This window comes from Crassostrea angulata, chromosome 8 (genome assembly GCF_025612915.1).
Source record: "Crassostrea angulata isolate pt1a10 chromosome 8, ASM2561291v2, whole genome shotgun sequence".
Classification (NCBI taxonomy): domain Eukaryota; kingdom Metazoa; phylum Mollusca; class Bivalvia; order Ostreida; family Ostreidae; genus Magallana; species Magallana angulata.
Window position 1 is genome coordinate 28,147,087 of NC_069118.1, and position 16,084 is coordinate 28,163,170.

Below are 16,084 nucleotides of genomic sequence, written 5' to 3' on the forward strand. Positions count from 1 at the left end.
CCAACCCATGAACGTATTATAAGTGAATCTGCCTACGAAAATTTCATAGGATATTAATAATGTGTCTTCATATATTTGTTTTACAAACCAATTTGATTAATTATTAAAACTATTATAGGTAATGCATCCATGCATGATTGTATCATCAATAATAAAAACAATATATTGTTTCATCCCCTGTTTTTGTGTTGTACATGTATATATTTGATATGAAACGAATAAAAAAAATGGTTGTTATTTACCTGTTGGATAATATTGAAAGAGGACAACAGCAAGAGTTCGATACCTAGTATTTTTTATAATAACCTCATTCTTCTTAAAAGCATGCCTACGAGCAAACCATGTAAATATGGAAAATAGCTGTGGCAGCAAGTCTCAAGAATGAACAGAATTTTATCATAGACTTAAAGGATACCCATCTAGAGTCAGATATTTGATGTTTGTTTTTGCACTGAATGTTTCTATCTATAGTAACGGTCAGTATTGTATTCTGGTTAATAAGCCTCTAAATAAAGAAAAATTCAGAGAAAAATTGTCAAATTCAGTAATAAATTACAAAATGTATAAACAATGTTTGAAAAATATAAGACTATATTCTTAAAGAGGAAGTTGAAACCTTTAATCGTCGCATGTTTTTTTTCCCATATTTCTATTTACACCATGAAGTCCCAAGGGTGTAAATGTTGGCAGGATGCCAAGACTAGATAATAATACATTTTTGTCAATTTATCAGAAAGAAATTCTCAGAAAGTGGCGCATTATTTTTTTAAATTTTGAGTTAATAAGAAACTGTCTGATGTATTGCTACAAATAAATAAAATTCATCTTTGGACTCTCAAGGACTAAAAAGTAATAAATTAACAAAAACATCCAATTTTCAAATAAAATAAAAATTTGTTGTTTTTTTAAATTTTATTTTACATGCGGTTTTAATCCACTGAAGTCATTATTTGTAATTAAACATGAAAAAGAAACCTTATTTTGCTTTTAATCAAAAAAAAAAATTAGTTGTCATCATTGTTTCTCAAAGAATTCTTATTCATTACATTTGCTTTTCATTACTACTGTTAGAATTGTCTCCCCTGTTGCCCTCTTCTGTAGAGAAGGTAAACTAGTCAGAATGTTGAGAAAGCTATACAAGTTCAAGTTCAGGCAAAGTATTGAGAAATGCTGTGAGTGTTGTTGAAATATATAATGATATTGAATGATTTTAATTGCACAAAAATTGCCCCATTTTGTTATTTTTATTCACTATATCACATATTGAAGTTTGATTGAGACTTGTATCTAGTCTATAAACTGCTATTTACTGTCCCGAAATATTTAAGCAGCACATTTGGACGACTTTTTTCCAAGATAATCTCATTCACAGATTATCATATTTTACTCGAAAAAATCCACAAAAACGAGTAGAGTACTGATTTCTTACAAAGATTTGATTTATAATGGGGTATGTTGAAATTTGATAGAATGATATATCGTTAAAATGACAGATGTCCTACGGACTCGGTTTGACCTGAGCGTAGCCTGGTCATGGTAAGATTATTCTCTCTATGTTGAAATCATTCGGAATTCACTAGGAATGCCTGGTGCAATTTTTCATCGTTATCATCAGAGTCAGTCGCAATAGACATCACATTTCTGTACGTGTATATTTCACTGGTCATCTATAAACCACCCTGCGTATGATAAGGTTAGACTCCTATAAGCATTAATTTTGACTGTTTGAATTTTTTATGATTCGTATTTGAATTTTAAAATCATAATTAAATCACTTTTATCAAATATAACTATATCTGTATATCATTGCAAGTTTTGATCCGCCCGACGGAAGAATTTATAGTTCATTTCTTCCATTCTTCTTTTTTCTTATTTATTTTATGAATCAGACTTTTTTCTAAGTTAAAACAATCATGAAATCTTGAAATGACAGGGAGAGGGCCAGAGTTTTTTTTTTAGTTCTTGAGAATGTAACACAGTAAGTACAAATGAAATAAATAAGGAGCTCTACTCCCTACCTCTCTATTAGCAGTTTATCTCCTTTTTGAAAAAATTAAAGTTTGTACCTTTTCTTAAAAATAAAATATAGTTGTAAAGGAAAAAAAGAGGTATTAGGTTACCCTTTCCCCAAGGGATCACAACCTGCGAAAACCGCATATAGATATAAACATAAACTATAAAATAGTTATCCCAAATATTAATAATAGAGAGAGGAGAGAGAGAGAGAGAGAGAGAGAGAGAGAGAGAGAGAGAGAGAGAGAGAGAGAGAGAGAGAGAGAGAGAGAGAGAGAGAGGGAGAGAGAGAGAAATTGTTAATATGAAGTAAACAATATGTAAAATTACACACCAAACGATCCCGTCTTTAAATACTTCAGTACTTTGAGTTTTGTAGTTTTGTCCCTGTAATTATTCATTCGTGTATCAAATGGTTACTTTGCCTGTCTAATGTGTAACACTGGCAAATAATGGGGTATGGGGGTATGTAAGCGTGCTTACCTTTTCTTTCATTGATAGTGAGATATATAAGATTTAAAAAAAATAGTTAAGTCCACTTCAGCTTACATGTATATTCAAATTTCCATTTTCCCATGATTTCTCGTGTTTTAATGGCATTGGTTTTAAATAAAAGCTGCAATATGTTGAAGCAACCCCTCAGTTCAGTAAAATATTGTTTGGCTCGCGAATATGTCAGGTTTTCCCCCATAGTATACATGTGACAATGTAAAGCTAACGCTAAACTACAGATTCTGGATAGTTTTAAAAGTAGAAAAATGTCCAACTTTAAGATAATATATTTACAATATTATTGAGAGTCCAAAGACAGATTTTTGATATATTGTAAAGATAAATGTCCTTTTATAACTAGAAACAGATTTAGTGAATTTTAAGTTCCACTTTCTGACTTTTAAAGCATTTTAAAAATGTATATTTTTACAATTTTACAAAAAGTTGGAAACATGACAGATTTGTGACCTATATGCACTTTACAGAAAGAATATTTGGTAAGTCTCACAAAATGATTTACACATATGTATCTTGTTAGTGTTAACTCTAAATGACTTTTTGAATTTATATTTAAACTAAACTCAGAATTCTTAACAATAATTGGGTGAATTATGCACAATTTTATTCCTTAAAAGGGTCAAAATGCTATTTTTAGTAACAGTGCTGCAGAACCAAGTTTAGACTGGCCACATCCAAAAACATTTGTGGCAAATTATTTCATATAGATGCACACTGTTACACACAAAATATAAAGTTGATCAGAGAACCTTGCTCCCACAACCCTTGCATGGTTTTCTCGTAGACATGCTCTTAAGAATGCCGATCCTGTATAATTGAATATTTCGTCATTTATCTTTAAGAGGAGAATTTTATGATAAATATGGTATGATCTTTGTACATTGATTTACAAGTATTGATTAAGGCTGGGGCATTGATTACTTTAGCACCGAGAGACCAAATATTGCACGACGAGAAGCAGAGGACAATACATTCGTCCCCAGGTGGATTGCATATTCTTTTGAGAAATAATCTTTATGTCTCCCTTAGCATCATAAAAGAATGGTACACATATATTGTGCTGTATAGAGACTTCTACTTCAGAATGTAATTGCAATCATTCAAAGGGAAATATTAACCCATCTTAATATTAAAACAATTTGTCACCGTATGGATATAAAAGTACTTTGCGTTTCTTAATTTCTCATATTGATATGACATATACGACAACTTTTTTAAAGTCTTGAATGTATAAACAATTTATATTAAAGACGCTACATTTGTTTTTGTTTTCTATGTTGATGAATTCCTTGATCGGTTGAATCGGTTTTTTCAGTAGTTATGAGTGATATATTATGCAGGGAAAATGTGATCTCCATATAGAAAATGGTAAAACACATAACTATAGGTTGACTATTTATAACTTATCAACCTCAACTTTCAAGGCCCTGTTGGTTACATTTCAGTTTTAAAGATGTTTCTTGTGAAAAATACACTATTATAAATAAAATTATCCGTACATTTTGTAATCAAAATACCTTTCAGACGATTAATCAATAACGAATAAAATTAACTACTGGACTGAGTGACTGGTTTCGTATGAAGATTGAGACCTTTTACCCTCTCAAGTCATTTAAAGCATTGAATTACCTTTGATGTAACATATGATAATAGGACCCCCGGTTTCCATTCCTTTTTATTGTTAGGTTTTTTATAATACCCATACTGTGTTGTCATCTTTTCATCGTTATAATAAAAAAATATTTTCATTCACATTTAGATTAAGAAATGATATAACACCAAATACTTACCCGAATATCTAATATAACAACAAAGGTGAATTTGTGTCTCTATAATGATTCATCACTGATTCACAACTATCATTATATCATATAATGTACTGGTTTGTTGAAATTTACAAATTGAATTTTACTACGTATACATTTTGTGTTTGCCTAAAAATGGTAAAAGCCGAATTTGAGCCTATTTTTCATGCATTCTCTATATGAACGATTTTATCATTATTAACTGATGAAATGTTTAGCTAATTTATAGTTAAACGTTAGACAGACAGATATAAATAAGTAGTAAATAAGAAATAAAGAATAGATACTTACATATGATGGTGTATTGATGCACAATCGCCATGATTTGGAAATTTCTTGTTAGCTTTTTTTGATTTCTGTATACGTTCATATACTTCCTGGCTTACAATCAACTAAGAAAAGAGAATTGTGATAGAGTACGTTTCAGAAAGTTTGTAATGATCATTACCTTGGATTGACTTCCTTATTGTTCACAATATCCTCTCAAAGGTGTCTTTATAAGTAAGTTTTACCTTCGAGTAATGTTATATCATAAATAATGAAAGTTATTATATAAAAAAATAGCAAGATAAAACTATCACAAAAGACGGTTTGATGATGAGGATATTAAGGAAATGCACTGACCGCAAAAATGAGTTCACGAACTCTAAGTCGATCTCATAAAATAATAGCAGTGTGTTTATAAAGCCTTTAAGGGTGTTATTTTTTAATATTACAAAGCATAAGTTATTGTATCGTCGTGCAACTTTGATTATGTTATCTTAGTTCCTTTTGACGAATAAATTGCCTTCCGTTTTGTCTCGAACAATATTGTATCCGATGGATGGGGGAGAGGCTAAAAAACAGTGTTGCTCTCAACCATAACCAACATTTGTATATATTGCGTGGAGCAGAAGTGAATTCTTTCATTTAACGACTAAACCTAACAATTTCTTTTTAGCTTTCAAAATATAAGCAATAACATGAAATGAGCTTTGTTTAAATACAATGTAACAAGAATTGTGGGCTCTGTAACTATCTTATAACTCGAACACTAACACTCAGATTTTGGTTTACCTTATCTTACTTAAGCATGGAAAACATTAATTAACAAGAGGCCCGAAGGTCACATCGCTCACCTGAGCAACAATAGCCATAACACTGATTGTATGAGCATTAAAGTATCAAATTCGAAACATCCTGACAATTAAGTACATCAGATCTTACACAGAAAGTATTTTTTAAAATCTGTCAATTTTTATCCACGTATTACTAAGCCCATTTTGCTGTTTTTATTTTTTCTTTATTCCTATATGAACCCCCCCCCCCCCCATGTGGCCCCATTTTCTCCAAGAAATTCCCATTTATAAACTTAACATCCCCTAATTGCGGCCTCACCATGCCCCTGAGATCAACTTGAATTTACACTATCTGAGGATGCTTACACATAATTTTGAGCTTTTCTGGCCAAATAGTTTTTGAGAAAATTTTTAAATATGTTCACTTTACACATATCCCTATGTACAAATTGACCCCTCCCCACATTTATGGCCAATTCCTACCTATGGGGACCATGTTATTGCCAAACATGCACCAATACCTGGTTCAGTAAATCTTGAAAACTCAACAAATTCTGGACGGGCTTAAAAACACAAAACAAGATGTTTTAGGGTTCTAAATAAAGGCATAATCTAACTGATTAATAAAGTGTTATCCATAATTTCAAACAAATAATTAAGGAAACGTTAAATCTTAGCCGATATCTGGTACAGTGCCAGTATTACTTCAGATACATGCAAACAAAAAAACTTACTGAATCATGCAACAATTTTAAACATTGGAAAATGGATAATCTTACAAAAATGCTACCCTCTTATAAAGATACACTGCTTTGATCGACATAGAAAAGGCTTGTAAAACTGCAAAGAGACCCCACAAAAGTATTTTTGTTGTTATTGAACAAAGGGGTCATCATATAAAACATACATGTAATAAAGAAACCAATTGTTTAATTTTCGTAAATACACATTCGCGCATTTAAATATTGCATTTATTTACAATTATCCTTAATTTCTATAATATATTGGACCTCTGTAAGTTTACAAAATGATTTTGAATTACGTATACATGTATAATGTAATTGCCTAAAATATTAAAAGTCGATCATGAACATGTCTTTAATTCATGCGTTATATGAACGATAGAAAGGTTTGAAACCTTATAAAATGTACAAATATTTATTTTGAGTTAACTAGACTGATAGAAATATAGACAAGTTGTGTCGAAAATAAACAATGAATACTTACATATCATGGCGTATTTATACACAATAACTTTAAAAATCCTTGTAAGTGTAAGGATTTCTGTAGTCTGAATGCGATCTTTTACTTCCTCGATTTAAATTCAACCAAAATAGAAAAATGTTGGGATAGTGTATGCTCAAAAAGTATTATTTAAATATCTTATCACTTAGTTTATAATGTCCTTTTTTCATTATATACTTTCAACGGTGATATTATTTCGCAATAGTTTTATCTTGAAATACTCCTATATCGTTAGGTATATAGTTTATATACAATAAAAACCATAATGCATACCACTGAGTATTATTTTAAAAAGAAGAAAGCATTAAATGGATGCGTATATGAGTATCAAAACCGTATCAGCTGTCATATTTAGTCATTGAGGGTATAGTAATCTAGAATAACGATTTTCAGTCATGCTGAATGCCTTTAAAATATGTTTTGGGACTATGAAGTGTCATAAAATGAAGGAAACAAATTAGTTACTTATGTACTGTAATTGAATAAACAATCGATCTTTTCAAAATATATTACCCATTCGTGAACACAATAGGAAGAAATCTTCGCAAAAACTATCGTATGCATATTAAAATGCCTAGCTGTCGAAAATGAACGAATTATTTGTCTCAGAACATGTTAAGATGTGTCTTAATAAACCTAAATAAAAACCAACATGGATTTCAGTTGAAAATATAGTGAACAAAGTGAAAATTTACAAAGATTTGTAGTTATGAAACAAGGTAATTAAGTAATTAAGTGTCATCCATAAATTTGAAAACAACAGCAATAATATTAGTACAAGTAAGAGTCAGCGAAGGCAAATTCTCTTCACATGATAACAATGTCTTTGTATCAAAAATGTTCAAATCCAGCAAAAAGGAGACTCAAAAGACTATTTCTAGCAGTGGGATAATTTCTAAAGGTCCAAAAGAGATGGTGTGCATCTTAATGTTTCCCACATGAACACAAAGCAAATTGCATGTTGATATTATACTTTTCCTGCATGTTACATGTAGTATTATTTTAATTCATCTTGTTAAGAATTAACAATATTAACCACTGGACTGACTTACTGGTTCTGTATGAAGGTATCAATAATTGACATTTTTCCCTCTCAAGTCATATTAAGCATTGAATTACCTTTGATGTAACATATGGTATTATTATACTTTCATGTTAAATACTGAAATCTGATTGGTTTAGACGCAGTTTATAATCCGTTCTATTACCCTCAGCGTTAGCAACACACTTAGCAACGGGTAACACAACGAATTGTTACATGCGCGTAAACTATGCGCGTACGGTTCGCCAAAGAATTCACGTCATTCATATATATAAGTAGTAAAGTTTTCTTTAAAACTAAGACATTCAGTATAATGAAATAAATAGTCCCCGTTTGGGAGGGTAAGAATTGAAATTGACACCCCAAGAAAACTATTGTCAACCTTCGCGTCGGTTGACAATAGTTTTCTCGGGTGTCAATTTCAACTCTTACCCTCCTAAAAGGGCACTATTTGAATAATAGGACCCCCGGTTTCCAATCTTTTTCATTGTTAGTTTTTTTTATAATACCCATACTGTGTTGCCAACTTTTAATCGTTATAATAAAAAAAATATTTTCATTCACATTTAGTCTAAGGAATGATATGACACCAGATACTTACCCGAATATTTAATATAACAACAAAGGTGACTTAGTGTCTCTATAATGTTTCATCATTGATTCACAACTATCCTTAAATCGTATAATGTACTGGATTGTTGAAATTTACAAATTGGATTTAACAACGTATACATTTTGTGTTTGCCTAAAAATGGTAAAAGCCGACCATGAGCCTATTTTTCATGCATGCTCTATATGAACGATTTTATCATTATGAACCCATGAAATGTTTAGTCTATTTATTGTTAAACGTTAGACAGATATATAAAGATAAGTAGTAAATAAGAAATAAAGAATAAATACTTACATATGATGGTGTAGTGATGCACAATTGCCATAATCAGAAAAAATCTTGTAAGTGTTTGGATTTCTGTAAAACGTTCATTCAATTCCTGGTTTAAAATCAACTAAGACAAGAGAATTGTGATAGAGTACGCTTCAAAAAGTTATTTATGGTCATTATCTTGGATTTACTTCCTTATTATTTGTTCACAATATCCTCTGAATTGTGTCTTCATATAACATCTGACAATTAAGTACAGTAGATCCTACACAAAAAGTTTTAAAAAGTCCGTCAATTTTTAACCATATCTTACCAGACCCCTTTTGTTCATTTAATTTTTTTTCGTTCCTATTTAACCTCCCTCCTCTTTGTGGCCCCATTATTCTCCACGGAATTATGATATAAATTTGATCAGCACAGTCTGTGACCTCACACTAGTTTCAGTTTTTGTGGGGTTTTTTTGGCTGAATGCTTTTCCAGAATATTTCTAACGATTTTGATTGTTTAACCTATTAAATAATCAAATAAAAATAAGGGAATCGCTAGACTTTGTACATACACTTCAGACACCCTATCAATAAAAACAATACTGTGGAATCATTTAAATTCATGGGGGCCAATTTTCAAGGATTGTGACTTTTTGCTCATTCGTGTGGATTTAATTTCGTGGATGTGTGGGTAACAAAGATTACTCTTTCTAAAATTGTTTTCGTTGAGGTTTTACATTCGTGGGGGAGGGATACCAACGAATACCAAGAAAATTGAGCAACCACGAATTCTAATGATTCCACAGTATTAACTACTGGTTTCAGTGTCTGATACCCATGTGGATACTTCAGTAATGGATCATTAGCCCTTCTACATCATATAAACAATTAGATAACCCCTGATGAAACGCAATGTACATCAGTCAACGTGATAATAAAGTTTACTTCTATTCACTTTGAGTATAAGTATTGATAAAATACATGTACCAAATAGAAACACGGGCATCCGTTTTAATCTCACAATAAATGCAAGTAATTGTCTCTATGTGTATATTGATTTAATACATATTTTGTACATTAAAAAATCTGTATTGATATTCTGGAACGAAACATGTAACATTGTCAATGTTTAAATATTAGCAACTAGCTATTATCAAATTGACTTCCGGTTTCTGAAATGCGTAACCAATTTCCTGACCTCTGGTCTCAATATAATAAAATAAAAACCTCTAGTTTTTGTATCGAGATAATAAATTAGTTTATAGAAAGTGATATCTAAAGTAATATTTTAACAACAGGTTCGAAAAATTCCCTAAATGATATACAATTCTTTTCCCGAAAAGTAGACATAGGTAATACATCCGACGGGTGAATAAAACAAAGACTAGGGTCATATGAGGCTCTATGTTAATACACTGTTGATCATCTGTTAACATTATTTTATCTATGCGGAGCTAATTAAATGCGTCAACATAATTACACACACTATAGTTCAAATATGTGTTTTATTGTAAAAGAGGTGAATATTGTTATGCTAAATTGATTTTATAACTTCGTTATACAAAAACTAAAAACAAACTACAGCGAATTTTTGTTTGTTTATTGATTTTTATTTCAACTTTTATAGAATAGTTTTATTTAATTATTAGCTTTGAAGACCATAGCAAGATTATTGTCCCCCAAGAGAGTATTAACATATTTCCTAAGCAAAGCTAAAAAAATGTGATGGTGATTATAAATGCACACGTTGGAGTGGTTATTGACGAAGGGAAGTTTTACTATTGTAAGCTATTTAAGTATTTAGAACTTTAATTTTAGAGCTAGGGTCAGAAAAAAAGATAGAAGAGAGAGAGAGAGAGAGAGAGAGAGAGAGAGAGAGTAAATATTGATAAATTAATACTTACCTATAATGGTGTATTTAAACACGATCGCCATTATTTGAAAAATTACTTTAATTTGATTGATGTATATTTTTTTCCTCGGTTTCAATTCAATCAAGATAAGAACATTGTGATAATTGACGTCTCAGACAGAAACTCTCATTGCATAGTTATTTTTTCCACCAACCTTTGAAAGTTAAAAGCTTATAGACTTGGATTTTTTTTTTATCATGCAATGTCTTAAATTAACAGAAAAAAAATTGAAATCTTTTTATACCAAAAGAATCCGGAATCTTCTTCAAAAAGTAGTTGCGCTTAAATTTACAAACAATATTTTAACACTTAAGGTAGCTCGCGGGTTTAACTGCTTGTGAGAAAACCTACCTTGAAAATTTGTCCACGTGATCCATAGGTTTTATAGTTTTATTTCTGAAATTTATTTAAGATTCGTCTGCGCGGTAATAATGTTATTGTGTTTCAAATACAGTGTCATTAATAAAATCAAGCAACGCCATTTCAATGAAATATATAGTAAAATGCACATTTTAACCGAGAAACGCATTACAAAACTATGCTCCAAACTTTTAAACGATTCAGACGAAATTAATCATACTCAACACAAAAACAGAGGAGATAATTATGAATCAATTCATACAAAAATATCAGTATGTGTTCTCGGTCATTTTTTGGCAAAAAAACTTTAAAGATTTAAAAGATTTCTCAAAACCTTATATTTTCTTTACGACGTTAGCCTGACGTCATCATTTCCTTACTTCTTAGAACACCAAAATTGAAATGCATTTATTGACAAGACTAGCTGTTTAACACATTTTAGAACATGTGAATGCTTATTAGACATTATTGTGAATGTTATCAAATGCAATTAATGTAAGGCTGTAAAGATACAGAAAATTGCTATTTTTGTTTTTATGAAACTCTGAGTCAATCAATGCAAAAATAAAATGCCAGGCAACTACTGACATTATAAGTAAGTAATCGAATAAAACAGTTATCTCAAGCCAAAAGAAATTTAAGAATTTAAACGGTAGTACAGATTACGGAAGTTATAATTGTAAAAAAAAAAGCGAAGTTAATTCATACATTCTATTTTAAAACATGACTTTAAATGGAAGAGTTCTAACGCACACTCATTCTTTATCTTTATAGAACAAAATGTGACAATGTATGTGACATCTTTAAATTTTCAGCACTTGATATTATAAATCTTTGTATAAACAGTCATAAACCGCATATAAGCTTTTTAAAATATTTTCTAAATATCTCATTTGTCATTTTAAAAAAAAAATTATAAGTTTACTATGACGGTCAACTCTTTACGTCGATTCCTATTGTGACGTCAGCAAACCCGCGAGCTACGTTAAAACGTATTAATCAAATTTCGCATCGGCAATGTCCACCTAGCATAAAAAACTTAATCTTCGCCAGACTTAGTACATATTTCTTGAAGGTCAAATGTCAAGATCATTTTAAACCACTGTAATGTTGAGTTTTCATATCTTTTTTGTTTAGGGTTTTACATGAAAACTATTTCCTGGATTTCCTGGATGTGGTAGATTTTCTTAAACGATGCGTATTTTCTGTCTCAATTTCAAATTTTACGCAAACTATATTAGAATTATAATGATCTTTCATTTGCGCCAAACTGTATTTTAATCAATTGAAATTAAGGTATATCCATTCATTTTTTTTTTTTCTGGCATGGAAGAATGCAACTGATTTTTAAATTTAAAAAAATATGTAAAATAAAACTGAACCAAATCATGAAATGTAACATGAAATATACCTGTCGATACTAAGATTGATTAAGTATAAATTACCCATAGTCATGTGCGTCTCCGCCAACAGAGACACGATCAGGTATCGCATAAGGCATTTTAACAAATGCTTAACAAAAAATAAGGATCGCCTACGAGTTAAAACCAGAACAAATAACTGCACTCTGTGCTTTGATGAAGACAAACTACATTTCATGTCTATTTTCAACAGGCTTCGGGAAAAGTGTCATATCTTAATTGCTTTCTTTCCGATTTGTTTTCGTAATATTTCTCCTTAATGTCATTATGAATGACTAGGTTAGAAAACTCTGTGAATACAGAATTTCAGACAGCTTTAAAAAAAAATGTAGCTTTTGTATGATATACTCTCATTTCCAATTACTTTATCCAAAAGGACAAGTAAAGTACTAATTAAATTTAAACACGATAGTTTACGAGATATTAGATAAAACAGTCATCATGCGTTAAACTCCTTATTTTAAGATCATAAGTAAACGTAATTATATCTAAATTCAATACAAGTAAAATGGAAAATTCAATATTGTTTTTAAAAATCTAATCTCGTAATCAGTGTCATGTCCTCTAAAGCAACAACAATTGTTTGGGTGGTTTTTCTGTTTCAAGTAGTTTGGAAAGATTTCTAGGAAATAATTTATCTGCAGAGTTTTTTTAAAAACTTTTTTTCTGGCATGGAAGAATGCAACTGATTTTTAAATTTAAAAAAATATGTAAAATAAAACTGAACCAAATCATGAAATGTAACATGAAATATACCTGTCGATACTAAGATTGATTAAATGGTTTAATATTGTTGAAATGAGACGGCTTTATTTCTTTTTATAAGTCATTGTAAAAATTAGTGTTGTTCATGTTTCTCTTACATCTTTATTTAGTCAATGTCTACATAATTTGCAAGAGTAGGTCTTCAACGCTATTAGATATTTGATTCTGATGTTTGTGGTATAATTTCAGTAATTATGCGACCTTAAAACTGCATACATCTCCGTTTTTTGCGGCATTTCACATTTGTTTTCTTACACTCGTATTTAAATATAGCAAAGGCATCCACTTGTTTTCAAACCGTTCAAAGGAAGATCTTGTGAGTCATTTAATAACGACCCACAAGACGTTTCTCAATTTTAGAAAAATTTCCATGAACATTTCTACCTTAGTTTTTAATCTTTAATTTATCAAATAATCTAATTCAGTTCTGAGATCATGCAGCTACTACTACCAAAGGAATATGTTGTTATTTTATACGTTCGAAAAAGTGTAATACAAACGCAGATGAATACCGTAAACAACTTTGAAAAAGCATTAAAATATTCCTCCTAAAATCAAGAGTTATTTTTTGTTTAACTTTGTCAATAAAATGTATGATACCGGTCCATTGCTGTTTTAAATTACAATGTATCTGTAACCTGATCTACTTATTCAATTAGCGGCTACATGTCTATGCATAGGTTGTGCCTGATTCCATATAATTATTGGATTTATTCAATAGAAAAAAGTTACAAAACAAAACCTTTTGACTGATTTGTAATTATTCTAAATGCATGACCGACATGGGCTTAAGTTTTTTTCTCGTCTAGTAAAGTAAAACATTTGCAAATGAATGCAGTGTTTAATTGCTACTTAACGACAAAGTACTGTATGTATTATTTTAAATTAACTTTATCCATAATTAATTTCCGTATAAAGGGATTATAACTTATGTAGTTTAATTGATTTATGGCCATCATCTCAATCTTTCGATACATAATATAAAAACATGTAGAAAACAAGACATTGTATATATTTCTCTTTGCCTCCAGCGTGACTTTAATTGATACATACATTGTACCATTGTAACACAATACATAATTGACATTATATAAGATCATTTTACATAATACTACAGCAGTTTCTGTAATTTATCTGCATTTGGTCTTAATATGATGTAAATATTATTAGTATTCGAATAGTAATTAATAATCAAATACAAATATGAATTTAAGAATTGGCTGAATTGAGAAACTGAAATCGAAATTTGGTTACGTAATATCGTCAAACAAATTCATTGTGGTCTGAAAACGTTATGTACACATACAATAAAATGTAAAAATGAAAAAAGAAGAAGAAATTGAAAATAAAGAAAAAAAAAATAAAAACAATTAACACTTGAAAGGTTAGGGGGAGATGGTGGATTTTCAAAGAAATGGTCCGAAAGAAAAGAATCGGGATTCAGAGGTGTTACCCATGTGGCTTCCTGAAAGAAAGTTAAATAGCGCGTCTTTCTAAACAAAGAGAGTCGCCAGAATTCCCGGGTTTAATTTCATTGGTCAAATGATGACATCAACATTATGTAAACAAATAGAGCACTCTCTACTTCTTGATTATACAAATTTAAAAGTGCGATGACTCGGAAGCCGAAAAATTGAAAAAAATATATGTATGTAAGGCATTTCAAGTTAACTAAAATTCCTTTCTAATTCACCTGAGCCAAAGACCGAAGTGAGCTTTTCTGATCAAACTGTATCCGTTGTTTGTTTTTGTCGTTGTTGGTGTCGCCAATCTCGCTGACGTTGTTGTTATAAACATTTTCAAATTATCATCTTTTCCCAGAAGCATAGAGTCAATTTCAAATTCTACATTTGATCTGCCAAAAATATTTTAAAATTGCTATAAAATGCAAAAATATAAACTCCCAAGGAAAGATTGTGCATATGACTCATGTATGAAATGGGAAAGAATAAATTCATAGAATTAAACTTGATTTCATTGTATATTTTGATAGGAAGTACAACATACAACAGCTGTATGTATGTAGCTCCCGGTTTAAAATATATTTCGGATTGACGAACTGAGAACAGTTCCACACGGGTTAAAAATTTGAAATGTACAGTTTATGGGAAAAAAAACTTGCGCTCGTTTTTTACTGATTAATCTTATTCTCACCCTAATTACATGGAAATAGTAGAATCACGGGCAGAGAAGATTTTTACGCCTGTAAATACTTTTATGTGCTAAATATATATTGATGCAAAATTGTCCGATTTTTTAAAATAAATTATCGTTTGATAACTAAAATATTTCAACTTACATTCCTTTTTCTTTATTGTTAATTACTAATTACTTAATGGGTTGGTAACATGTTAACAATACTTGAAAGCTGACTTTTGATCACATTGCTTGCTCCCTGTTCCCTTTTTTTTTAGTCTGTTTATCTGACTTCACAACTTCCACACAATCGCAAGTTTGTACATGTACATATATTATGTTCTTTTTCATCAAATGATTTAAGGATGGATTCTTCTCATCATTTTTTACCGCAAGTGGGTCTCCATATATGAATATGTAAAGTTCAAACTGTTGCAATTTACAATAAAACTACATTAATAATTATGAACATATTACATGACACAAAATAATACCTTATTAAATGTGTTGAGACCAAGGAGAATGTAAAATTATGTCGTTTACGACATGCCGTTGTCGGCGCGAATAACGAGAGGGGGCGAGATTGAGGGGTTGGTTTGTGTCATAACGACGGAAACGCAAATACGACTCCATAAAAAGGCGGATTCAACAGAGATGGGATAACACAAGAATATCCGAGACACATAGCTATTCGAAAATCTCTTCATGCAATGAAACAATTGAGTCAGATGACTGTCACTCCGTTGACAATGTTCCAATAACGTTAGATCTCGAAGAAGTTGAGTTTGTTTACACTGTAAATAAAAGTTCTAATTGCTTATATATTAAGTATATTTGAGAAAAATGACATTTACGCATTATATGTTCACTTGTATCATAACATACACATTGCAAACTCTAACATCGCTCATACTGTACTGGCACTGTACCAGTAATACTAATCGGC

General features: G+C 30.5%; 1 protein-coding gene across 1 annotated transcript in view; it reads right to left on the bottom strand.

Annotated features, from left to right (window-relative positions):
* The window catches only part of LOC128160861 (teneurin-3-like), a 35,145-nt gene extending 29,681 nt beyond the window's left edge, over positions 1–5,464 (bottom strand). The window contains exons 1-2 of the mRNA XM_052824171.1: positions 5,447–5,464; positions 4,620–4,720 (exon numbers count right to left, since the gene is read on the bottom strand). Coding sequence (XP_052680131.1) covers positions 4,620–4,720; positions 5,447–5,464 — 119 coding nt within the window. The remainder of the gene's footprint in view (positions 1–4,619; positions 4,721–5,446) is intronic.
* Between the last annotated feature and the right edge of the window lie 10,620 nt (positions 5,465–16,084).